General features: G+C 44.2%; 2 protein-coding genes across 3 annotated transcripts in view; one reads left to right on the top strand and one right to left on the bottom strand.

The window, feature by feature from the left end:
* The window catches only part of Tnni3k (TNNI3 interacting kinase), a 279,530-nt gene that overhangs the window by 44,720 nt on the left and 209,944 nt on the right, over positions 1 to 24,866 (bottom strand). For both annotated transcript variants that reach the window (XM_087897462.1, XM_048453518.3), the window contains one exon: positions 3,166 to 3,225. In XM_087897462.1, coding sequence (XP_087753588.1) covers positions 3,166 to 3,225 — 60 coding nt within the window. The remainder of the gene's footprint in view (positions 1 to 3,165; positions 3,226 to 24,866) is intronic.
* Lrrc53 (leucine rich repeat containing 53) lies at positions 10,335 to 23,318 on the top strand. The gene is given in 7 exon segments (XM_085678250.2): positions 10,335 to 10,409; positions 10,969 to 11,209; positions 11,212 to 11,244; positions 11,247 to 11,485; positions 11,487 to 11,757; positions 17,868 to 18,380; positions 21,028 to 23,318. Coding segments are annotated over 7 exon segments (3,663 nt in total).

Genomic DNA, 24,866 nt, shown 5'->3' with positions numbered 1-24,866 from the left:
ATTCAAATGGGTTTCCCCATGCCAGTGAACATGATTAAGGTAATCAAGACAATCGCCCGGAGACACACCTAGACATCCATTTCCCAAGTGACTTCAGTCCTACACATTTTGTCAGATGGAGCACGGTTTGATATCTGGTGAGTGGTTTTCCCAAAAAGAACAAAGCCAATCTCATTGCTAACTGGTGATCCTTTAGATGTTTGATAATAGCCCTTGGGCTCATGGTGATTTTCTCAACCTTCAGGCAAAAATCCTTGGTTCCTCCAAATGCTCTTCATAATATACGATTTCCACTTATTTGTCATTCTGATTGCTCTCCACTACAATGCAAGCGGCAGTTTTCATTATTCTTTAGAGGCTGAGAGTTCAATTGGGTCCTCTTTTGTTTGGTCATCACAGAGGAGAGATGGTCAGATCTTTTGTTCGGCAACAAGAGAGCCTCCTCACGCCTTAGCTCTTCAGGCTTATCACAGCACTAACACAGTGATCTTGAGGCCACATCCCCAGGTCCTCCTTTGACTATTGTTTCTATGGCTCTGAGAAGAACAGTATGCTATCCCTTTCAAATTTATTCTTGTTAGACATGTGCTATTATTTCCTTTTCCAAGATATTCTAGATTCTTGCCTTCAAATGTTTTCTAGCCCTCTCAACATTGTCACGTTTGTCAGTGTGACCCCTTGACCCTGGTGTCAGCTTGATGGAGAAATTGAATAGAGGGAGGACAGAACCCTATGGGCTCCCACAAGCCTAGATCATTAATTAATGCTATCTGTCCAGTGAACTCTCTGTATACAAACGTTTGACCTTTTCTCCTAGGGAAGAGTGTTCCCGACGTCCTGCTCAGTTGGACTGACGAAGGTTGTTTTCTAGATCCTTTCATTGTCCCTGTTTTGGGTATCTTACTTAAGGGTTTCTATTTCTATTTCCCGACTAAGAAAGTCAGGAAGGAAAGGGTTTATTTTGCCTCGACTTCCAAATTGCTCTTGGTCATTGAAGGAAGTCAGGCCGGGAACTCAAACAGGACAGAAACCTGGAGGCAGGAGTTGATGCAGAGGTCATGGATGGGTGCTCCTTCCTGGCTTACACTCTTGGCTTTCTTGGACTGCTTTCTTATAGAGCCTAGGACCAAATGCCTGGCGATGGAACCATCCACAGTGGGCTGCCCATTCTATCAATCACAAGATATTAAGAAAATATCTTGGATCGTATGGAGGCAGTTTTCTCCATTTACGTTCCTTTCAGATAGCTCTAGTTCGTGTGCCATGTTGACATAAGATGAGTCATCATGAGAGGTAATTTCTATTCCCAGCTAATGATCTACAGTCCTGGCTAGGCGCTACCTTGTCTGGTTGAACTTCACATTCACCTAAGAGAATACTTGGAGCTCAGCTTCTGAAGGTGTCTTGTAACAACCGAGTCCTCCAGAGGATGCTTTTGTCAGAAAGCAGCCCTGCAACCTAGACAGCTACTCTCCACATATCCATTACTTTCTGTGTGTCAGAAGGGTGCCTCCCTCTCAATGAAAGCCTTCCTCTCTGGGATTTTGTGAAGAATGATACAGAATGGCTGGTGCCCGTCATCCTGGAAGTGTTTCTCAATAGAGCAGGTTCTAGGGACTCCGAGCTGAGATTTATTTTAAGGAGGAAATGTTTCCTGTGGAAGGCTTTTGTTGTGCAGGCTCAGGTTGTGTCTCATGGCTTCTGCCCTTTTCATGCACACGGGCTACAAACCTGTGTAAAGTCCTTATCTCCTCCTGTGCATTTGAAACATATTATTTTTGAATGTGTGCTCTTGTTCTAGCTCTTTTTTGACTATTTTTAAATGCTATCTCATGATCAGGTATAGCAAATTAAGGCAATTATACAGAAAATTAAAGCAAACAGCTCCTCGATATTAAGGGAATGTTTTCATTAGCCCGATCACCAGCATCTATTACTCTGTGTCCTGCTAAGACCATGCCATCCAGCAGATTTGTGCATTGTTTGGGATAGTGTTTCCCTCCTCTGTGAACAAGTAGACAATGGCATAGTCTTCCACCTGGCTCGTCACTTGTGTACAATTTTGTAGGCAAAATGATTAGATATTTACCTCCCGATATGTTTGTTATAGTTATAATTTTAACAATTTGATCTCTCTCTCTCTCTCTCTCTCTCTCTCTCTCTCTCTCTCTGTGTGTGTGTGTGTGTGTGTGTGTGTGTCTGTATGTGCCTATAATGACCAAAATTTTGTTAGATACCTTGTAGCTGGAGCTACAGAAAGTTGTGAGCTGCCTAACGCAAGTCCTCAGATCTGGATTCTGGTCCTCTGAGAGAGCAGTAAGCAGTCTTAGCTACTGAACCAACCATCTCTCCAGTTCCCATTCTTTCATTTTTTTTACATATCTATTTTTAAGCTCAGCATCACTGCAACCGTTCTCTGGCCTGATTATTTTAGAACCACTAAAATTCGATATGAATTTGCCTCTGCCCCAGAAAAAGCAGCAGAGAATGTTCTTTGGTATGGGACAATGGTCTGTATTCTGTCAATTATAGTTTAAATAAACACTGATTGGCCAGTAGCAAGGCAGGAAGTATAGGCGGGACAACCAGACAAAAAGTAGAAGTGGGTCAATGAGAACAGGAGAATTCTGGGAAGAGGAAAGCTTGGTCAGCAGTCGTGACCCAGCCACAGAAGAAGTAAGATGTGACTGCCTCACTGAAAAAGGTACAGAGTCATGTGGCTAACATATACTAGAATAATGGGTTAATATAAGTTATAAGATTTAATAAGAAAAGCCTGAGCTAATGGGCCAATTAGTTTATAACTAATGTAGACTTTTGTACGATTTCTTTGGGACTTAATGAATGCAGGAACTGGACAGGACAGAAAACTCAGTCAACAGTTCTTTCTAGGAGTTTTTCAGAAGAGCAAGGTGGGTAAAAGAATCACTGGACCTCCTTTTTCCCAGTGAAGCACTTGGAGCGACTTTCCTCATTTGCTTTTATTTGTGTACTTAGTTGGGTCCTAGTGCCTCTAAGACACAGTGATGGTTCTTTTTGGTGACACCTGGGATGTTTCGGGTGCTTTTTATGTTTTGGTTGTGAGCCCAGCCTTTAATGGCTGCCCCATCTCTCCAGCCCTCGAGTGCTTTTTTAAACAGACTTCTCAGAAGGTCAAACGCTTACCTCCACGTTGCACAGACATTCCTCCAGCTTCCTCACAACTTCAGAAAACTCGGGTCTTCCCTGTAAAGCAAGAAAAGACTGTTTTTCTTCCTTAAGAATGAAATAAAGAAAACTCGTTGGGTTTGAAAATTGAGTATTTGCATTTGTAAAGAACGAGATGAGCAATAAAGTATATTTTTTATTTAAAGTGCACTTGTATTGAAGGGCTAATTGAATGCTCATTTACTGTTCGTGGAGGGATGTTTAGTCTTTCTGTGATAAGAGTTTTAAGTCAGAATTTGGAACTCCATTCAGATAACGAAACAGTGGAAAATCTTTAATTAGCTTTGCATGTTTTTAAATGGCAGGGTTTCTTCTTCAAAATGAAAGAATAATCGTGACTGCTGAAAATTGTTAACTCTCTTGATGCCTGACAATATGCTGTCCATATCCTCAAGGAAAGCATCCCTACCTCTCATTTTGTAATGAGCTTTTACTCCGAGAAAGACATTTCAGATTTACAGCTAAGGCCAAGATAGAAACTTCACAGTGATGCCCTACTTTTGAGTTTAGACTTTTGACTTCAAAAACTGACATGGAAGATATTGGCTATTATGGACTTCAAAGCCATATGAGTTTAGTTAAGTGGTTATTGTGTCTTTTTATATTTCAAACCTTGTTCGAGTTGCAAGGGATATAAAAATGAATGAGGACCTACAGGAAAAATTCTTGAAATCTTGGAAAGTGTTGGTTTCTTTCAAAGAAATAATATGTTTCCTTGTGCGGGATACTAAGGACCGTGAACCCCACCACTTCTCCCTTTATGAAAGTTTCACTGCCAGGAGGGGGAGAGGTCGATTGATGGTGCAGGCTCAGCAGCCAGCTAATTTAGAATCTTAGCAGAACAAGGGATTCTCCTTCTCTATCCATCCCTCCCACAGGATGCTATTTCCTCTACAGCTCTCGCCAGTGGGAGCTGCTCTGTACAGAGGTTCTGTTCCTCTGAGCTGGTGGGGTGGTGGCAGGGTGGCTGACCAGCTGTGTCTTCCTGGCTCCCTTCAGAGCATCAAATTATCACCCCTTCCACACAGACAGTCTCCTTTCTTTGAAGTTTTAAAGACCGGTTGACAGTCAAGCTCTCTACAGCACCTAGCCTTATGTGCACAGGCAGAAAGTCCGAGCACCCAGGCCTTCCGCAGTGACTGTGCCCTCTCCGCTCACAGGGTCACTCTCTCTGAAGTCCCTTGTCCCTGAAGCACATCTTGTCAGTTGACCTTGAAGCCATCACTGTCTCAGGTTTGATCCCTTGGTTCTCCTCCTTCTCTCTAATTTTTAATGTTCCCCAGGACAGTTATTTTGAGTCAGTTTGTTGACAAGTTGGCAGCCTGTGTCTGCAAAGTACAACTCCTCACGTTCTACCTCAACACTGTTTCTGAGCATGAGTTCACAGTTGAGCATCCTCAGTCTTTCCCATGTCAGTCAGTGACAACCGTGCCTGCCTATTAAGAACCTAAAGCAGAGAATGATCTTTGACTTCTTTCTTCACTGTGTTTGCATCCAGTGTACTGGGAAATTATATGGTTTCTCCTTCAATGTCTATACAAAACTTCCATGATCAAAGCAGCTTATGCTATATAAACCTGCCTACAGATGAATGCTGTAAGCATGCCCTGGTAAGAAGATACTGGGGCATGGGCAAAACAGGTAAAACCTACAAGACACAGCCACTCAACAGAGAGGAAGGGCCAAAGGGAGTCTTATGCTTTTGTTCTTTTAGTAACAGCTTTTGTTCTGAGGATGGATAACCTAAATTCCATCATAGGAATTCATATTGCTGCAGTTGTTTGTTTGAGTAATGAGAGGCAGAATTCAGGTTCATCATAATACGTTGTCCATTGCTATATAACAAGTGATCAAGAGTCTCTAGTAAAATGTATGGCTTTGTTGTTTTCACCTTGTTTCTACGGGTCATAAGCCCAGCTCAGATTAGCTTGGTCCTTCCTTGAGAGTCTCGTCACACTGAAATCAAGGTGCTGGATGCCATTGAGACTTTTACTTGAGGTTCAGTGGTTACATCCAAGATCATTGTCAGTTGGTAGAACGTGTTTTCCTATGCTTGTGTGAGTCAAGTCTTTGCTTTCATATCGTATTGCTCAGGAACGGCCCTAGACTTTCAGAGGATGCCCACACCTGCCTGATATGGGTAGCTCACAAGATGGATGCTTGGTTTTCTCCTGGCCACCATGTGTTCATGTCTCTGAGTATTTCCTCTGTGACCAGATATAAATAATTGCTTCACCAGAGTAGGTAGCCCCCCCCCCCCGCCACAAGACAACCTTCCTCTGTATATAGCAGAAGAGAATCTTAGATAGAGCATCTCCTCATCTTCACATACTCTGTCCATTCTCCTGGAGAGGGAGATATATATATATATATGTGTGTGTGGGGGGGGTGTTGGTGTGGGTGTGTGGTGTGTATACAACAGGTGAGAATCTTATGGGTGGTTCTGGAATCCTGTCTGTCACGAGGAGACAGTAGAGACCAAAGGGATCCCAGGGGAAGAAAATCCAGGGTCTTTTGTGAACTGTCGAACTCTCTGCATAAGCTCTGGACTACATGGGCAACCTTCTGCTGCCCAGTAAGGACACAAGAAATGAGCCGAGGTTATATTTACAGCTCAGAAGGCCTTGTTCTGGGTATTTTCTCACAGAACAACTGTGTGACTTTTATGCTCAGCCTAGAGAAAACCGCCACACTCTGCAGATCCAGCTAATAAACTGCATCCTTCTGGTCCAAGTGAGTCCACAAAATAGCTTCCCATCTTCTACTCAATTTGTCTCGATCTTCCTTAGAGCCAGTGAATACTTATCAACTATAGCTATTAGGTATTTTGAAAGTGAGCAACGTTTTATATGTTCTTGGAGATTTAGCATTGTCTACCAGACTGATTTGAGTTCACTTTTGTGAAGTCAAATTATATCATTAAAATAAAAAATTCATCTTCAACCTACTTACCTCTCTACTGTCAGCGGTACATCAAGTCCTGCTGACATCATTAAAATCGTCTACTATTAGGGAGGCTTCTCTGCGTGTCTAAAAGTGTGATCCAGGAGCAGTCAAGGTAATCACTTGAGCAGGCACCTCAGATCAAGCAAGGCTTCTCACTAAAGCCTGTAATCATGCCCCATCTCATTTGCATAAGTGAAGAACAGCATCCTTGCATTCTTCTCTAAGGTAACAGCCTGTTATGTGATCTCTGACCTACTCCTCCTCTTGCACAATCCCATCTGGCCACAGGCAGCCTGTATGAGGCTCACCACATCCAATCAAAGCATCTGCCCTGTGAAGTCCACCATACCTCTCACAATGACCTTTATATGGATGCCGTCTACCATATCTCTCACGTAGGGTCGCTCCTCCACCCTCTCATGTAGGGTCACACCCTCACGTGCAATCGGTCACACCTCTCATCCACACGAAATCTGTTTTCTCGTGTTCCCCTGCTTATAACATATGTCACAGCAGAGGATAAATGTCCAATGAGGCAGGACTCCACCTATATCTGCAGGATCAGGGCCTCCTATCTGAAAAGGTCACTAAAACTCTCATTGAAACAGTGATTGAACTGATAACAACAACACCACCCTTATTGGTGGTTGGTTCACTCCACCCTCATGTATAACACTGTACCTCTCGTGTGGGGTACACCCTATGTGTCGTCAATTCCATCCTCATGTAAAGCTCCCTACACCCTTCATGTGGGATCTACCCTACCGTTCATGTGAGGCCCACCACGCCTGTAGTGAGGAGTTCACCCCACCCTTGGGGAGTTCACACTTGTCTTTCTCTCCAGCAGAATTCCCTGTACCACTGCTCTCTGTGGTAGTTTATACTAAGGGTCACTTCCTCTGAGAACCCTTGTCTGCTCGTCAGAGCCCTGGGGCGACCTGAGACGTGATGTGGGAGTCCCCTGTGTGTGCTGTGAATACCATTGGTTAATCAAGAAACTGTCTTAGGCCTGTGATAGGGTAGAGCAGAGCAAGGCGGGGAAAACTGAATGCTGGAAGAAAGAAGGCAGAGTCAGGGAGAAGCCGTGTAGTTCTGCTGGAGCCAGACAGAGCTTTACCCTGTAAGCCACAGTCATGTGGCGATACACAGATTACTAGAAATGGGTTAAATTAAGATGTAAGAATTAGGCAATAAGAAGTTAGAGCTAATGGGCCAAACAGTGATTTAATTAATACAGTTTCTATATGGTTGTTTTGGGAGTCTGGGCAGCTAGGAAATGAGCAAGTGGCCTCCTACTACAAATTAGCACTCCAACATGGTTGACTATATAAAACCCAAGAAAGCTTGAAAAACAACTTTACACACAAAAATGAAGTTTAGCTGCACTTTTTTTTAAAGCTGGTGACATGCTGCAGCTCCTTTAAAAGAGGTTGTCCTGTTTCAGTAGTAGTAGTAGTAGCAAATAAATAAATAAATAAATAAATAAATAAATAAACTGCGGGTTTCAAACGATGGCTTCCTGGGCCTTGCTGCCAGCATAAACTCTGGCTCTTTCGGGAGGCCAAACACTTGAATGGCATTTGTGGGCCTGCGTGCTTGTGTGCCCAGGTGCTTCTGTGCCCAGTTGGGGTTGGGAGCAAAGTAGCTGAGACCATGCCCATGGCTCAGCATTCCCTGCATGGGCAGACAATAGAATCAGGTCTACTAGGCGTGCATAGGCAGGAGAGGATGGCAGATTCCTGCCACCATACAGACCGTGCCCTGTGCTGCATAGCTAATTTAGCTATTGCTCAGACAAAGAGGGTTTATGTGCTGCACGTTCCTTCTCAGAGTTAAAGTGGTGAGTATGGCTCCTTCCTGGCAGTCCCAGAGCTGGCAGCAATGGTACTTCCACTATTTAGAAAAGCAGAGAGAGGCGGAGTCAGCACCCAGGGCCACTGTGATCAAGCTGCTTACCATTTTAAAAGCTCTTTTGGACAAAAAAGATTACAGCTACACAATAGGACAGATTCAGACATAAAAGACTTCTAAATGAGACACAACATGTTTAAAAAATGTACATAGACTTGGGAGAAAAAGAAAAAGAGTGTAGAGAGTTATAAAAAATATAAATGGTTTATAAAAAATAAAACACAGTCTCTAAAGAGACAGAGTACAGTCATATATTAAAGGAACAAAGATAATAAAATAAATATTAAAAGGTAATAGAGTAAAAACAAATAAGCCACATAAAGATGGAATATACACAGAGTCTGGATTATGTATATTATTGTGTTGTCTTTAAGTTTTTGGCTGTGAAGGAGCTAAGTAACCAACATATACACTTTAAAGGTATCTTGTCTACAAAACTTGGGTTTAAGGATATGTTGCTTTGGAAAAGAGGTTTGCAAGGACACCGTGGTGCTCTTTAAGACGCAGTCACCATCAAAAAGCTGAAATCCAGGTGGCAGGCACCATCACTCTTATGGACACCACATTCTGATGGGTCTTCACTCTGCTCCCTTTTCAGGTGGATGGCTCCTACCCCTTGCCTTCATGTTGTGGGTGACATTGTCCTCCCTGCGTCCTGTGTGGTATGCACCCAAGATGTAACCCTGTGTCTCCAGTTAACCTACACAGTAGGTAAAAAGCTCATATCACCACACAGCAGTGAGTGGTGTAGCTGGCAGATGTTTTGCCGAGCCTGCACTACACTGTGAGAAAGGTTCTGAGGTCATGCAGAGAGAGGCACCCTCTGAAGAAGCAGGCCTTCCAGAACTGAGGGACTTGTAACTTCTTTCTTTCTGTTTCTGAAGGTTAGTACCTTCGGGATCAACTGAGATATTTTTATTACAAAAGGATTATCTGCTACTCCCTAAAGCTACATACTTAAAAATGAAGAAACGAATTTAGATTACGGAAGCTGCGTTTGTCCGGACTTTGTGTGGATTTGAACCTTACCACCAACTGAAGGAAAGGTAAACGATTCTGAATCCTGAACTGCAATTGTTCAGCATTCATAAGATTAACCAATGTACCAGCAAAACCGATTATTATCAAAGCCCATCTCATTCTGAAAGTCTGGTCGCTCTCTCTCTCTCTCTCTTTTTATCAGTGGTAAATGAGCTGTAGAAATGCTAACAAGAAGTGCTGCCTCTATTCATTACATATTGCTTGCTTAAGTCAACAATTTAATAAGACACCTTATTAACAAATTTGAGGAGAATGTGATTTACATCCTGATATTCATGGAAGGGATAAACAAGCTATAAGCTCTGTCGGTGGAAAAATCTTCAAAAATGAGACCAAGTGAAGACAGAGTGGAGGAAGGTAATTTCATTCATTTCTAAAATCCCAGGACTGACTGGGAATTTGGAGGTAGACGCTCTCATCCTGTTTGAAAGAGGGGAGTTTCCTGACAGTCGGAATGTGAACCCTTCCTGGTCAGTTCCTGGAAGCAGTCACCGTGTGTTCCCACCCCATAAACAGACTCCCTGGTGCGAGATGCCCTCTGCTTTAGGATGTGCCTGAGAGATGGCAGAGTTGGCATCCCCCACCCCCTGCATTGTTGCTCTTCCAGGCAGCCTCACACTCAGGAAGCCATCCATGTGCCGCCAGACTTCATAAACACAGAGTCAGAAAGGGAGCGGGTAGTGTTTGTGTCTCCTTGCAGAGGAGGAGTAATTGAGAGAAATCAGAGCTTTCTCAGTGAGTCTGAAATCCCCAAGGCACTGGGCATCCAAAAAACAAAGAACCACCCCTAGCTTCTCTCAGACACGGTGGTGAGAGAGACAAAATGCCAAACTGGCCAGAATTAATAGAATTTAAATAATCAATAACAGATGCTTTAGAAAGTGCCCTGATTTAAGCGTCTGTGTGCTGCCAGAAGAGAGCCAATTCTTCCAAGACAAGGTTCTCTGAGCTGGCTTTGTCTTTTAGGCTTTATCGCTTTGTTTCAACCATGCAGTCAGAATTTCCCAGGGGGGCTGGGATTTGCTTCCTCTATGGCTGGTGGTTCTAATATCACCTTCAGGCCTCCTGGGGACAATGGGCTCCTTCATTCTCATGGTACTGTTGTCTGCAGTCAAAACAACTTTAGCATGATAAAGATGTGTTAGAATGACTCCTGATGGCAATGCATCTTTATTGAGTTAAAATGCTTTGGTTACTAATGATGGAGCAGCGATGGCTCAGAGGTGATTATGGGGAAGGATTTCACAGTTGGAAACCCTGAGTGCCACCTGTCAGCACAGGATGGACCTCATTGGAAGGAACAGGTATCAGACAGGAGGCCAAGATGGCCTCTACCTTAATGAGAGTCCTGCTGACAGCCCCTCCAGCTGTCTGGAGAAACTCTAGATATGATCAAGTTGACATCTGATCTAGTTAGCCCGCAGCAAAAAAAGAAAAAGGAAAAGAAACAAAACTGAATTCCTCTCCACTCCCCACACATTTATGTTGAGGAGGGGGGGATAAAACAACTTATTTGTCTTCCTAGCATAAATATCCAAGCTCTGGGCTTGGGGTGGAGCTCTACAGTAGGACTCAACCCCAAGGGAGGCCTGAAAAGTCACCTTCAAAAGAACTTCAGTGTGGGCGAGCCACCAAACCAATTAAGTCCAAATAGTGAGGAACACATGGGTTTGTGTTCCTTAAATGAGCATGTTTCCAGGAACAGCGGAGAGAGGTAAAACCCACTAGCTTTCCTCAAATTTGCAATGGTTTCCATCTTGCTTCTTCCCACCCATGTGACATATCTCCCTTTGTTCCTTCCTTGTGCGTGCATCTGCTTCTAGGTTGTGCTTTCTTTCCTACAGTGGCCCCTGAGACCACCAGCAGCCCTTGATCCTTACGGATGGAAATCTCTTCAACGTTGAGAGTGCCAACCTGACTCTCCTGGTTAACCTGGCCCTGCTCTCTCTGAGCAGAAATGCTGTCTATGGAATTCAGGAATGTTCCCTGCATGGTCTCACCACGCTCTGGACTCTGTCGCTGGGCCACAAGCACATCCCCTGTTCTGTGCCTGACCACACCTTCAGCAAGCTGCGAATCCTGCAGGTCCTGAGCATATAAAGTTCCCCAGCATCCTGAGAGCAGCCTGGTTCCGGGACTCCAAGTGAGCCGACTCCTGCTGAATGGAAATCAGATCACTCACCTCAGACAGAGTTCTCTTAGAGGTGCGAACCTCCACAGACTCAGGCATCTCGACTGACCCAACAATTTCATTTCCTTCATTGAGAAGGATGCCTTTCGGTCCCTACCCCAACTGCAGGAAGTGGACCTTTCTAGAAACCTGTTGGCTCACATGCCGGACGCCTTTATCCCCCTGAAGCAGCTAAGCCTTCTGAGCTTGGGAGGTGAACCAGGGGAGCTGCACCTGTGACCTCTACCCACTTGCCTGCTTTTAAAGAAATTTTGTTAAGTCTCCTGTTCACAGGTTCCATAATACGAAGGAACTAAACTGTCAGGTATCCCCTCCGGCTACGGCTGCGGCAAAGAGCATGCTGAGACTGTCTGAGACCAACTGTGACTCCAAGGGTCACAACCTCACTCTGGCTCTAAAGGACAGGCGTGCCTTCCTCCCAGGGCAGGACATCGCTCTGATGACTGTGCTTGGCTTCGCAGGTATACCAGGGGAAAGTAGCCCCCTTCTCTCCTCCCTGTAGTGTGTGTTCTTGGCATGCCCGAGTCCGTCCTACAGCAGCTGGGGAGCGCCGGTGGGTTGTGGAAGGGAGAAGTTGGTGAAGAGGTCTCAGCAGACCTGGCACTGGCTGCAAGCACTTCCTGTTGAAGAAGAACAGTGCAAGGCAAAGACAGGGGCCTGAGAATGAAGAAATCCTCTCCGGTGCGACTAGCATACCCTGGAATAACTAACTTAACTTGTTACTTAGACTTCCGTTTATCATGACTGTGACCCAGGACTAACCAATAGCCAGACAGCACTGTGGTGTTTACTAGAACCTTAGGAAAAGTTTCAAGGGCCTGGTGAGCGATAGACACTTCCTTTGGGACACGTCCATCTAGGCGCATTTTCTCCCTGTGAAAATCATCTGTGGGGACAGGAGAGATGACAGCTCAGTGGGTAAAGACACTTGCTTCCGTGTCTGATGACCTGAGGCCTGTCTGTAGGACCCACATAGCATAGAGTTGTATGGCATCCTCACCCAATATTCTCTCTCTCTCTCTCTCTCTCTCTTTGTCTCTCTGTTTCTCTCTCTCTTTGTTTTTCTGTTTCTCTCTCTTTGTGTGTGTGTGCAAAGTAAGTATTTATAATTTTAAAACGCAGCATTACATGTAAGTGTGGAATTTTCAAAGACTAAAGATGCTGTATTTATAAATTTGCCAGTGGACTTTTCCAGAACCACAAGAAGGTGTCAGCAGGGCAAGTGCAGGCACCTCTTGTGCAGAATGTGGGGCGCAGTCAGTGAGTACCTAAGCCTATGATGCTGCAGCTTTGAACCCTGTCTGCCCCCAACAAGCAACAACACGTGATTGGCCTCTGTTTTCCTGGCGCCCACATGGATAACTGAATCCACAGAAAGCTTGAAAAAGTTTGGGAAAGAATAGAATAAAGCATGTTTTCTTGGTAGCAGCAATTTCTTGGGTCTGCTCTACTTGCTAGAGGCAAGCAAGCGCTCTCATCTAAGAGAGGCTTCCTGACTCAGCTTTAGTTGCAAAACCCTGCAGCTCTTTTAAGAGGTCCTGCCACGAAACATTTAAACGGTGTTGATCAAAAGCTGAATGCATGCTTTTCGGTTTTCAGCCACAGCAGGAAAAAAGTTGCTCTGTTTTAAAATGCTGGCTTTCTGGGCTGTCCTGCCAGGGCATTCTCTGACTCTTTCAGGCAGGCAGTCCGACTGAGTGTGGTCTGTGAGCAGACTGCTACAGCTTGCTTGCTAGCAAGGACCTTGAAACGCCATAGAGTTGTGGCAGTGAACACAGCTCTGACTGGTATCTCAGCCATGCGTCTGGAAAGCTAAGGAATGGGCTGGATCTAGCTGTCAATGCCACGGCTCTCCATATTGTTTAGCAAATTAAAGACTCATGTGGTCAAAAGAGAGAGATAAACAGTAAAGAGAGATTCAAAGATGAAGAAAACCTCTAAATGGTTTACAGTGTGTTAAAAATATATGCAGGATAAAAGTTAAAATTCTTAAAATAAAAAAAGAGAGAGAGAAGTAGGGTGTGGTGGTACACACCTTTAATCCCAATGCCTGGGAGGCAGAGGTATGTTGACCTCTGTGACTTCAAGGGGCAGAGGTAGATTGACCTCTGTGACCTCAAGGTGTGGTAGTACACACCTTTAATCCCAATGCCTGGGAGGCAGAGCAGACAGGTCTCTGTGAGTTCAAGGTGTGGTAGCAAACACCTTTGAACCCAGCACTGGGGAGGCAGAGACAAGTGGATCTCTGTGAGTTCAAGGACAGCCTGGTCTACAGAGTTATTCCAGGGCAAAGATATAATCAGAGAACCCGTCTCAAAAAGCCAAAAGTTAAAAGTAAAAATAAAAGAAATAGAAGTTAAAATAAAGCCACATAAAGATGGAAAATACACAGAGAATCTTGATACTGTGTGCTATTATGCTCTCTTTGAATTGTTTGATTGCTGAGGAAGGAGCAACAGCTGCTAAAAGACTTTTGTTTATAAATGCTGCTGAACTAACCCAAGATAGGTATTTTGAAAATACCTTGGCTTCAAAACTGAAGTCAAAAGGTATGTTCCTTTGGAGAAGAGATTTTGCTTTTGTTTCCACAGAAAATGAGAGGCTGTGGATTCATTCTGAGTTAAGAAAAATCAGGTTCGAAAAAGGAAGACCACCTGAGAAATCTCCAATAGGAACAGATGCCCAGATGACAGAGTTCTACATCCAGAACAGATTCAAGACTGCTACCTGAGATGATCAAGACTCAACAGGATACTCCAGTCAGGACTTGATTATAACTCTAAATTTTCTTTAGGTCCCCATAAGATTATCAGTGCCCCCAACCAGCAGGAAGTAGCCTGAAATACTACGCCCACATTCCCACTAAATGGACTATGGGTATTTTCCTCTGTTAAAAAAAAAAAAAAGAGGGAAATGGTGCAGGAGAATTATCTGTATTCTGTCAATCATATTTTAATAAAATGCTGATTGGCCAGGCAGGCAGTATAGGCGGGAAAGCCAGACAGGAAGTAGAGGTGGAGCAAAGAGACTGGGAGTATTCTAGGAAGCTCCCTCTGCCACTCCTGTGCAGACCACCAAAGAGGCAGGATGTAACTTGCCTAGTTGAGAAAGGTACTGAGCCATGTGGCTAATGTAGATAAGGATAATGGGGTAACATAAGTAATAAGAGCTAATAAGTAGCCTGACCTAATGGGCCAATCAGTTTATAACCTAATGTAGACTATGTGTGATTTTCCTTGGGAGTTGCCGGTTGTGGGGTACTGGGCGGGACAGAAACCCCAACAAGCCGGCCCTCATGTTACATTTTCCCTTTTGCTGAAGGGCTCTGTGTTCTTTGAGAACTCATATTTCCCCACCTCTTTCATATCCTTGGTCCAGGCCGACAAAGGAGTAGCTAATCTCTCAAAGTTGAAGAGTAATGGAATTTTAAAATGCTTTGGCTCTCATAGCCAGACGAATGATATGCAGCACTTTCATTGATTGAAATTTCTTGAGCTAATTTATCTCTCTGTGTGTTTTATAATGATCCCAGTGCATGGTGAAAAGTTTACATAGGGCAATGAGGAACATGTGTGTCTGTGATTCTAGTTGTGTATGTGGGCACATGTTTCCCTCTGTGTATCTGTATATGTCTGTCTGTGTTTCTAATTCTCTCCCTCTCCCCTCTGTCTTCTGTCTTTCCCTCTCTTTCATCTCTCTCCCCTTCTCTCTCTCTCTCTCTCTCTCTCTGTCTGTCTATGTGTGTGTACATCCCTCTGAGTGTGTCAGTGTATGTTTCTGTGTGTGTGTGTCTGTGATTGCACACACACAGTGTTCTAAATCTGGAGAACAGAGGCTCACCAGTGGTATCCACGACTGAGCAGTGGATCCTTTGCTATAAACCATTATTTGAGCGGAGGTTCCAGGTGAATGAACTGGACACCAGCTCTTTGACTTCTGGTTGTACTTCTAATAGGAACCAGCCAATATAGTGACCACCCAGACTCAAACTCCCTCAAAACGGAATCCAAATTCACCAGAAAAACAAATCCCTTTGATACCTGTATGACAGCATCAGTAATACAAAATTCAAAGTAATTTACTACAAATGACAAAACATCACAATAGCAGCAAATTTTCCCTGGATGTGCCCAAGTACCCAGTGGATAATTGACAAGTATTCCTGAGAAAACTCAGGCAGCTGCACAGCCAAGTAACAGGTGTAACAGGTCACAGGGATCAGGGGTTCAGACTGGATTGGGAAGTATCAGGTCGTATGACATGAAGCAGATGAAGCAGGCATGTTCATGGCAGTTCCAGCACAACTTCCCACTTCCCAATGAGTGTTCCCAGCCTTTAAGAGAAAGGGATCCCATAAACACTTGCCCAGCTTCTGCCTGTAGTGAATTTCAGCACACCACTCTGTAGGGCACCACTTGGGGATACCACAACACGGTAGCTTTTACAACTATTTTTAGAACCAGACACTTAGAAATGTGTTTTGAAAGGGAACAGCTCTTTATCTGTATAGATGGGCATAGGTTCTAAAAGATTCCAAAATCTTGTCAAAAATAGCAGAAAGCTTAAAATATATAGGTCACCTCTGGCTCTGAAGCACTAAAATTCTCACGAGGGTGTCCAAACAGAATTTGGGGGTTGCCTGTCTCTCATTGCTACTAATACTGAATCACTGGCATCTGTCTGGCTTTTCTATGGATTCTGGGGGCCCAACCTCAAATCCTCACACCTACATGGCAGGGATTTTATCCACAGAGTCAGCTCCCCAGCCCAGTTGGAGGATTTTTGCCAGCAATTTTGATTCTCTTTAATTTTCATTTATAACAATGTTGCCTGACATTGAAAGGGGATCCCTTTTCTATCAAGTTCAAAATCATGTGCTCATTAATAGTGTCGTTGTGAAGGCCATGAGACACGTGCAGCCAACTGCTTAATCTCAGCCACAACCTTTATTTCAGAGGACGAACTGACTTGCCCAAAGACATACTGCAAGAGGCAGACCCTCTGTCCAGCCTTATTGGTCCTGGGCCTTCTTCATCACCACGGTGGTTTACTTGATTAGTCAACCCAGTGCTTCTGTTCTCAGAATGTTGAAAAGATTTCTTTCTGTGACAGTCAACACGTGCTTCTGCAGTACCATCCTTCTGCCTGGGTTTTGGGTTTTGGGGTTAGGGTGGTGAAAAAGACTAAAGATTCTTGTGTCTGCAGAATGCTTAGTTCTAGCAGAGGAGCACAAATGGGGAGCAGGCAGAGTGAAGGCAGTGTGGACACAGTGACCCACTGTGTCGTAATGCAGGAAATAAAGGAGGTGTGCATGGTTGGCAGTTGGGGACTCAAGTAACTAGGTGGCCATTTGTCAAGATGGAAAAAGTGAAGTAGAAATCAGAAGGACTTTTCCCAGCATTGCAACCATGCGTCTCTTTCAGCTCTACTCAGAGGTCAATCTTCATCTACCTACATCACAAAATGACAATGCCAGGCCCTCTGAAACCGTCTATCTTTTCTTTCAGTTCACAAGGAACACAAAATTCTTTTATAAGATGAGAGGAAAACAAAATTAAAACAAAAACAAAAAAAACCATCATGTTGCCAGATTTTGAAAAAACAAAAACAAACAAATGAAAACCTAAACACACAAAAACCATAATAACTTTGAGGAATTTTGAAGGTACTGATTTAAAGGTTAAAGGACAGTGAAAGCAAATAAGCAGAGAGAGAAGATGGCGCAGTAAACATGGCAAAGACTGAAGTGCTCCTTCAGACAAGTGAACGTTGAAGGTATCAAGCTTGGAGAGGAAGATAGAAAGACATTCAGGCAAGGGAGGAGTCTGGCCTTTCTACTAGCCGGCCGCCAATGGTGATGGGTCTTCAGGACTGGATAAAAGGCAAAGGCATGCGGGGTCAGTTTGTCATTGAGGATTAGGGTCCTGATACTTTCAGGATGTCTAGCAGCTATCGTTTTTTTATTATTTATGATTATATGAAAAAGTAAACTAAAAATTAAATTTTCTTTTTCATAAGCTGAAAATAACTCTTTGATGTTAGATGAACTACAGCCCTACCTAAGGGATTCCAGGTGTCTTTACAACTGTTTTAAATAATGCCGTGTATATGTGTGTGTTGTGGTGTAAGCCTGTTGTGTGTGTACATGGAGGCTAGAGGAGGATGTGGGGTGTGGTACTCCATCAGCCTTCACCGTATTCCCTTGAGACAGGGTCTCTCACTGAACCTAGAGGCAGGCTGGCAGCCAGCAAGCCACAGTGGTCATTCTCTCTCTGCAGCCCATAGCTCTGGTGTTACGGTGTACATGTGACCGCACCCAGATTGCCTCAAAGTGCTGGGAATTCGCACTCATGTCCCAGTGTTTGTACAAAAAGTCCTCTTACTCAGGGAATCTCCTTCCTGACCCTATAATTCCTAAGACACAAACTGAGAAGTAGACTGAAGTAGTGAAAACAGCCTCCGTCTGGCATGATGGTTTTCCTGTGATGACGGGTGCCTCCTAGACCTTCGCCTGTGTGAGAGCCACATTTCTCCCATGATGCTCGTCTAATGGCCTTTCTGTTTGTCACAGGAGTCGTTGGTCTCACATGTGCAGGGCTAGTCATATTTAACTGGAAACTCCAGCAAGGGAGAGCTAACGAACGCACATCCAAAAACCTTCGCAGCAGAACCCGCGATGACTCCCGGTGTGCTCGTGAGGACAGAAATAGCTGTGCCGTGGGGTGCTATAACTGCCACTTAACTCGGGAAAATGAGACAGAGGTCATGACCCATGTGGGTCTCAGAAAGGAAATACCACGTAGACAGGAAAGCAGCCATCAAGCAGTGCTGGTCTCCAAATCCACAGCCCTGGATGCCTCCCTCAGAAAGCTCAAAGGGAGACACCATGGTGCAGACAGCGCTTGCTCTTGCCTGGGCGATTCACTGCTACAGGCAAGATGCTTGGGGCCTCCTGGAAACAAGAAATCTCTTTATGATGCAAGCTTAGTTACAAGATGTTCAATGACAGCCGAAAAGCTAAGCAACCTGAAACACGGAGAAGTCCAGACTCAAATCCTGCCACAACACAGAACAAGAAAAATAGGTGAGCTTGTTGGTTAGAAAATCCCACTGGGCTTAGTTTCTCAGGAGAGAGATCTCTTTTCAATTTCTCTAGCAGAGAAGGGCAGTAAAACTCACTTTAGTCTGTTTCTTGCTTTTCTGAAGATATAAAGGTTCTGGGAGTGTGTGTGTGTGCTTGTGTGTGTGTAAACACACATATGTGCCTATGTATGTTTGTATGTGTATAAACATGCACACGTACATGTCTGAGTACCTGCATGAGTGTATGTGTGCATGCACACACATGTGTGCCACCCCATGTGTCTCTGAGTATGACTGTGTTCCCATGTATGTAGGGAGTGTGAGTCCCTCTGTCTGAATACCCGCATCTGAGTGAGTTGTCGGATGCTCCTCCTCATCCTCTGGAACCGAGCATCCCTCCCCTGCCTGGAAAGAAAATTTTGAGCCCCAACACCTAAGGAAGGTTAAAAAAAGAAAGAGAAGCCTCTACAACAGAAGTATTGCTATGATTTATGAGAGGGTGGTTACCAGCTTTCATCCCAACGTCCTCTGAGTTCTGATGCCAATCTGCAGTAAACAGCCTTCCCAGAGCGTGGCATTTGAGAACGGCCTCTTAACGCCAGTGATTCATTTCAGGAACGATGTCAAGAAACTCACTCTGCTTGCCGAGCTCTCAAGGATGCTAACTTCTCAGTTCTGGGAAAGTCAGGGCTTAATTCACTGTCCCACATTGGGAGCCCAGTGAACCTGGCCGTGACACCTACCTGCTGTCCAAGGGCAATGCAAATATGTATGTGGAGGCAATGAATCTAGCATCTTCCTTTCCTTCCCGAGTTCTGGGGCAAGGCTTTCAATCCCCGCAGTGCAAGCTTACACAACTACTCAGGAAGGAGGCTCTGCCACTTATTTCCACTGGTTTGGAAGAAGCGAGGTTTTCTGTTGGAAAATGAATGACAGAGGAGCCACGGGATGCACTTACTGTAGGAATCTGGCCCTAAGGCTGGATTTGGGCACCACAGGATAAGAATGAAACTATATTTTATTTCCTATGTGGCATAAGGCAGTCTATCTGACTGCATTTCTTGCTGGTTCCTTGGTTTGATTCTAGACAAAGATGGCCAAGGGAAAAAAAAATACAGCTGCCACAGAAATCAGAAAAGATTGGTTTTATTTTATAAGAAACAAGGGCTCAACTTTTTCATTTCCTTTTCGCAGCATCCAAGGCCTTGCTTTGTCTGCCTGTGGGGAAGTGCTACGCACAAGGGGACGTGGCTCGTTAACCCTCTGTTGCACTGTCTCCTTGCTTCACATGGGACCACAGGTCTGTCATGTCAGTGAAGACCATGAGGAGACAGACACCTGCAGTTCTGCAGCACCCTGGGGCAGGAGGGGAGAATTCAAACAAACAGTCAAGGCCATACTTGGTCCTGAAGAAGAGTCCGAGTTTATGCCTGAAGCATGGAACTTCAGAACAGATTCCTGGGGTAGAGAAAGTGGCTAGGTGTCATCTTGTTGAATAGTTCTTGCTGTTGACCTGCATTTTCAGACATCTCTGAGGATCAGATAGAGTCCATCAGCTCTTCCCCCTACATGGTATTTAGACTCACATGTGGTTTCCATTTAACCCAGCCTTCCGACACCAGCACCTTCTCATAGCCACCCCACCCATAAGGGAGGCCTTACAGTGTGTGACACTCTAACCTGGAGCTTGCTTCGCCTCTTCCTTTGCCCTAATAGAGGGAAAGTTTTCCTTTCTCTTTCTCTAAATAAAATGACTTCATTAAACAAGTGAAACCAGGCCGGTGAGGCATAACTCTGTTCATTGTGGATAAGAGTCAGGTAGACTGACCCAAGTCCTGACCCGTAACTGGGGAATAACCTTCAACATCTAAATACCTTCCCTTGCCCTTAAAAGTCATAAGAGGACAGCTCTTCTCTCATAGACCATGGCTCCTGTGACTACCAAATGAGATAACAAATGTGTAATATTTAGCACATCAACTAGTTCTTCCTATGAACACAACCAATATTAGGGTTTCATTATTGAATGTGTATAATTGATAGTATATTTACATATGCCATTTAAAAGTCACAAGCAGATATTGCTCCCAGGTAATACACTAAATTACCTACTTATTAATAAACCTTTAGTGGATATTACATTAAGTTGCAGGAAGTAAAATAAGATATGGCTGTCTGCCTTCATTAAGGCAAAAAGTATTTCTTTTTGTACTGTCTAGGTTACTCTGTTTGATCCCTGAACATTGCTTAATACTTCATATACATTTTTCTAAATTTATATTCTAAAATGGAAAATGAATAATAAAAACAGTACGCCATTTGAAAAGGATTCAGATGTCATTCATCTTCAAAGCTAACATAACCATAACTAAATCTAAAAATGAGTTAATATGAATGTCATTTAATTCCTAATGCCACAGGTTCTAAGTCAGCATCACAACTGATTGGCAGATGATGCCAAAAAATACCATTGCTAACACATCAAATAGCCAAGGGTCTTCTTTGGTGTTGGCAGGAAATTAGGAAACATTCAAAAATTTGATAATTAAAGAAATCATCTCACAATTTTCCTAAGGTTACTAGGTCTTGGTTGGTTAGGATACTGCAGCTATGCCCAGTGGTAAATTCCTGTATTTATTGTTTAGCAGATAGAAGCAGTGGCACATTTGGAAGCAGATATGTGACATCCGCCTCAGCTTTGGCAAGAGAGAGTCTCGGGAAGCACTTAACAGACAAATCATGGCAACCTCCAATAGGAAAAGGAGAGAATGCAGCACAGCCACCTGGACAGAGACCTTTCATCACCAGCTCCTCCTCTAAGCTATGGGAGGCAGAGGAACGTGCTGTGGGAAGGATTTCCCACAGACATAGAGGGGGATGTAGCAGTCACTGTGGGCTCTTAAAGCAGAACAAGCCTATGGATGTCCATCCTGACATTCCTTTCACCTGCAAATATGTGTCCTGGGATGTAGTTCAAGATTGCATGAAAAAGAAGAAGCCACATCACAGAGCGCGCACAAAATCGGAGAAAGAGCAAATCCAAATTAGCCGAGCAATAGAAAAATTCCTCAGGACTCAGGGGAACAAAGACAAATCAAAGCTGTCTGCAAAAATCAAGAAGTCGTGTTCTACAAAGAGGGTTAAGTTCCATGATCCTGATTTAGTTGGAGGAAACAGGTTGGTGGTGTCAGCAGAAACACCAGCCTCCAGGAGACAGCTGGAGAGTGAAAGTCATTACCCGACTTTGTTGGATCTCCAAAACTGTACCAGCCTGGAGGAGGTCAAGGAACCAAGAGAATGGCTTCCAGAGCAACAGGTTCCGAAAAAGAAGAGACTCAAGCGGTTCCATCGGAGCAAGAAAGGGAAGGGACGGAACTTAATGATAAAGTTAGATCTTCACCCCTTTGGAAAAGCTAAGGTATACCCGGAAGAGTCCCCACAAGAATTCCCCAAGAAACATAAACAAACAGAGTTACGTCCCAAGAAAGCAGCCAGAACTTCTGAGAGAAAATTCAAAGCAACACCCATGTCTTTTGTCAGTTCTCAGCTGCCAGACAGGCGCAGCTGTGCTCAGCTCACTTGTTCAAAGGTGCCACTGGAAAGGGCCTCACAGCCGACCCCTTATCAGGAAAGGAATAGCCTCCACGGAGCTAACAGCTTGTCTGTAGACCACGTGAGATCTGTGCAGAGTGGGTGCTGCCCAGTGGGCCACGTTCCTAATGGAAGTTCATCAGCAGTACGGCAGTCTACTGCCAGGATTGCTGAGCACCAGAGCTCACACCTTCCCTTCTCAGCTGTGCAAACAGAACATGCCACCCAGCTGCAAACAGAAGCTATGTGTCCCTCTGCAGCCCATTTGAGAAATGAAGAGGGCAGTGTTCCACTGCCTCAACATGCTACGGAACATACTGACCATGTGGTCACGGTGTTGACTCGATGTACAGACCAGGACAAACTAAAACTCAATGAGCTAAGCAAGTTTACTTTGTCCTCCAGTTACCAGGTGATGGACACCTTCAGGGGGGATCACAGTTTAGGTAAAAATCAAACCTTACAGCAGGAAGAGCAAAAACTAAGCCACGAACAGCTTAGAAGTGAAGAAAAACCATTAGTGAGTAAATCTAAAATATTACATCAAAGTGTGGAAAGTCGTATTATGGATGGGGACAGAAATGGTGGAGGAAACAAGAGCCCTTGCGTAGAGGATTCGGACTCCTCCCCCACTTCCTGGATACAACCCCACAATAACCTGCCACTCACGAGGCCACAGTCTATTCCACACCCCGAAAGAACAGAACTTCTCAAGGAGATCCGCTCATCTCCCACTAGGGGGCAAGTCCTTGGCCATTTACAGCACAGCAGCGAAAGGGAAGCTGACACCAATAGTGTCTCACTAGGAGATAAACATGGGGCGGCACCAGGAACACAGGGCGGGGTGACAGAACAGAAACAAGCCCTCCACGAGAGAAAGACAAATTCTAGTTCAGGAAGTTGTATGACACAAATGGGTGCCACAGATGAAAGGCAGCAGGCACGGGAATGTAGGAGGAAGGAGAAGCTTGCGTCATGCTATCCCGACTCTGAGGAGGAGATAGTTTCCACTAAAGACTTTAGTAAAGGCAAAACCAGAGCACTGCAGGATGAGGCAGTTTCTCCCCCTCTCAGCCATGAGTCTCATTGTAGAGACCTTGGAGATAAACACCCAGATGTCAGGGCACGCAGGGAAAATGCTGGGACAGTGGGGATGCCAGGAGTTTCTTACCCATCATGGGAGTTGAATACCACTCATTCTGAGGCAGGAAATGGGGTGCCTCTAATTCCTAACAGAGAAAACAGAACTGAAAACCCTGCTTGCAAAGCTGCATCACATCCACCATCTCTGAGAGACTCTAATCCACCACTTTTAGAAGTAGAGGGTCAGAGACAGCAAGTTGCGTAACATGCATTTCCTGTGTAGGCTGCCTTCTGAAGGATCACAAGCATCTGTAGCCATTGTGTATGCTGAACATGCACTGTTTAGGGCATAAGTGCTCAGTAAGTCTTCATTTCCAGTGAAATAGAAGTTCATAGTCAGCTAAAGTACAAAAGTGGAAGATAGAGCCAGGAGAATGTTCCCTTCAGCTGAGTAAACAGGCTCCTTTAGGGAACGGAATGATGGAAACCTTCGCCTAGTCTTAGAAAATCGACCAAAGATTTAAAAAAAAAAAACTCTCGAATGAAAGAGTCAACATGAAAAGGACATTTTGCATGTGATGTATATTTTATGGGAATTGTTATACACGTCTCAATTAGTGCTATTACAATTTTGCTTTCTACACCGATGATTATATATTCATGTGTGCCTGATCTGTTTTCCTAATTAGGTGTAATGGAAATTCAGCTATGTTTGTTAATTGTACTGCAGAGTGGTAAATTTTGCCCATTTGTAATTTCTCTGTCGATAATTTTCTGAGATCTTAAGTAGAAGTCTTAAAAAATCTGCCATTCATCAAAGAGAAAAAAATTGAGGGTTTCCAAGCCAACTGTAAAATTTGAAAAATCCTCTAAGTCCAGAAGAGGGCGATCTCAGCTTCCTTCCTTTCAGAAGGGCAAACAGGTTTCAAAAGCAACACAATGGCTCGAGAACAAAAGGAATTTTAACGAGCTTTATTGCCAATTGTTATTAATATAAGGCTTTGAAAACCAAATAACCCATTAACATGGATCTTTGGAGGCTTGATCTCTCCAGTTGAGCTTGCTGCACTGTTTGCTGAGAGCAGCCCTCCTTGCAGAGAGACCAAATGTGCACATAAATACTGGATTTAAAAGCAATCGTGAATAAACCTCTTTGTTGCAAGTCACATTTACCTGAAAACTACAAGTCTCGCCAGGCAATTTATACTAATACCCAGTAAGATGTCCAGCCCTATGCATTCACAGATCAGAAGACATTCTTCACATTGTCTGGTGGGGGTAGGGGAAGACGAAAGAGAAACAAGTGTTCTCTTTCCCATCTTTCTATCTATCTTAGCCTCTGTGTCCTTTTAACTATATTTAATATTTGTAATATCAAATAGACTTAATGGATTGCTCAGACCTTGCAAACTCTGGTGTCCCACTTCTATTTCCTGTGTGGCATTGATGATGAACCATTTTGATTTCGAAAATCCTTCACCCTCTTCCTCTGTCTTGTGGAGAGTCAGACATCTCTGGCTCAGCTTTTGCCCTGTCTGTTTTCATCTGGCCTTTCTACCTGGTTTCAGTCCCATGGCACCCTCCTGTCTCTCCAGATAGCGCTTCATGGTGGGAAGCACCTCTGAGGTATGAGGAGCATCTGCCTTCCTGTAGGGTCAGTTTCCTCTGTTCTGACTGTCAGATGGAGGGAGATGTTTTTGTTTCTCTATCGTTCATTTTCCTAATGTTTTAAACATCCTGTCTCTGCCATGAAGCTTCCTTAACTTTGTTCTCCCTTGTTGGCACCCCTACTCCAGCGGTGCAGGGGCTAAGC

The sequence above is a fragment of the Myodes glareolus genome, chromosome 17, assembly GCF_982192425.1.
Source record: "Myodes glareolus chromosome 17, mMyoGla1.1, whole genome shotgun sequence".
Taxonomy (NCBI): domain Eukaryota; kingdom Metazoa; phylum Chordata; class Mammalia; order Rodentia; family Cricetidae; genus Myodes; species Myodes glareolus.
The sequence above is the reverse complement of the archived record's forward strand: the minus strand, read 5'-3'. Positions and strand labels throughout refer to the sequence as shown.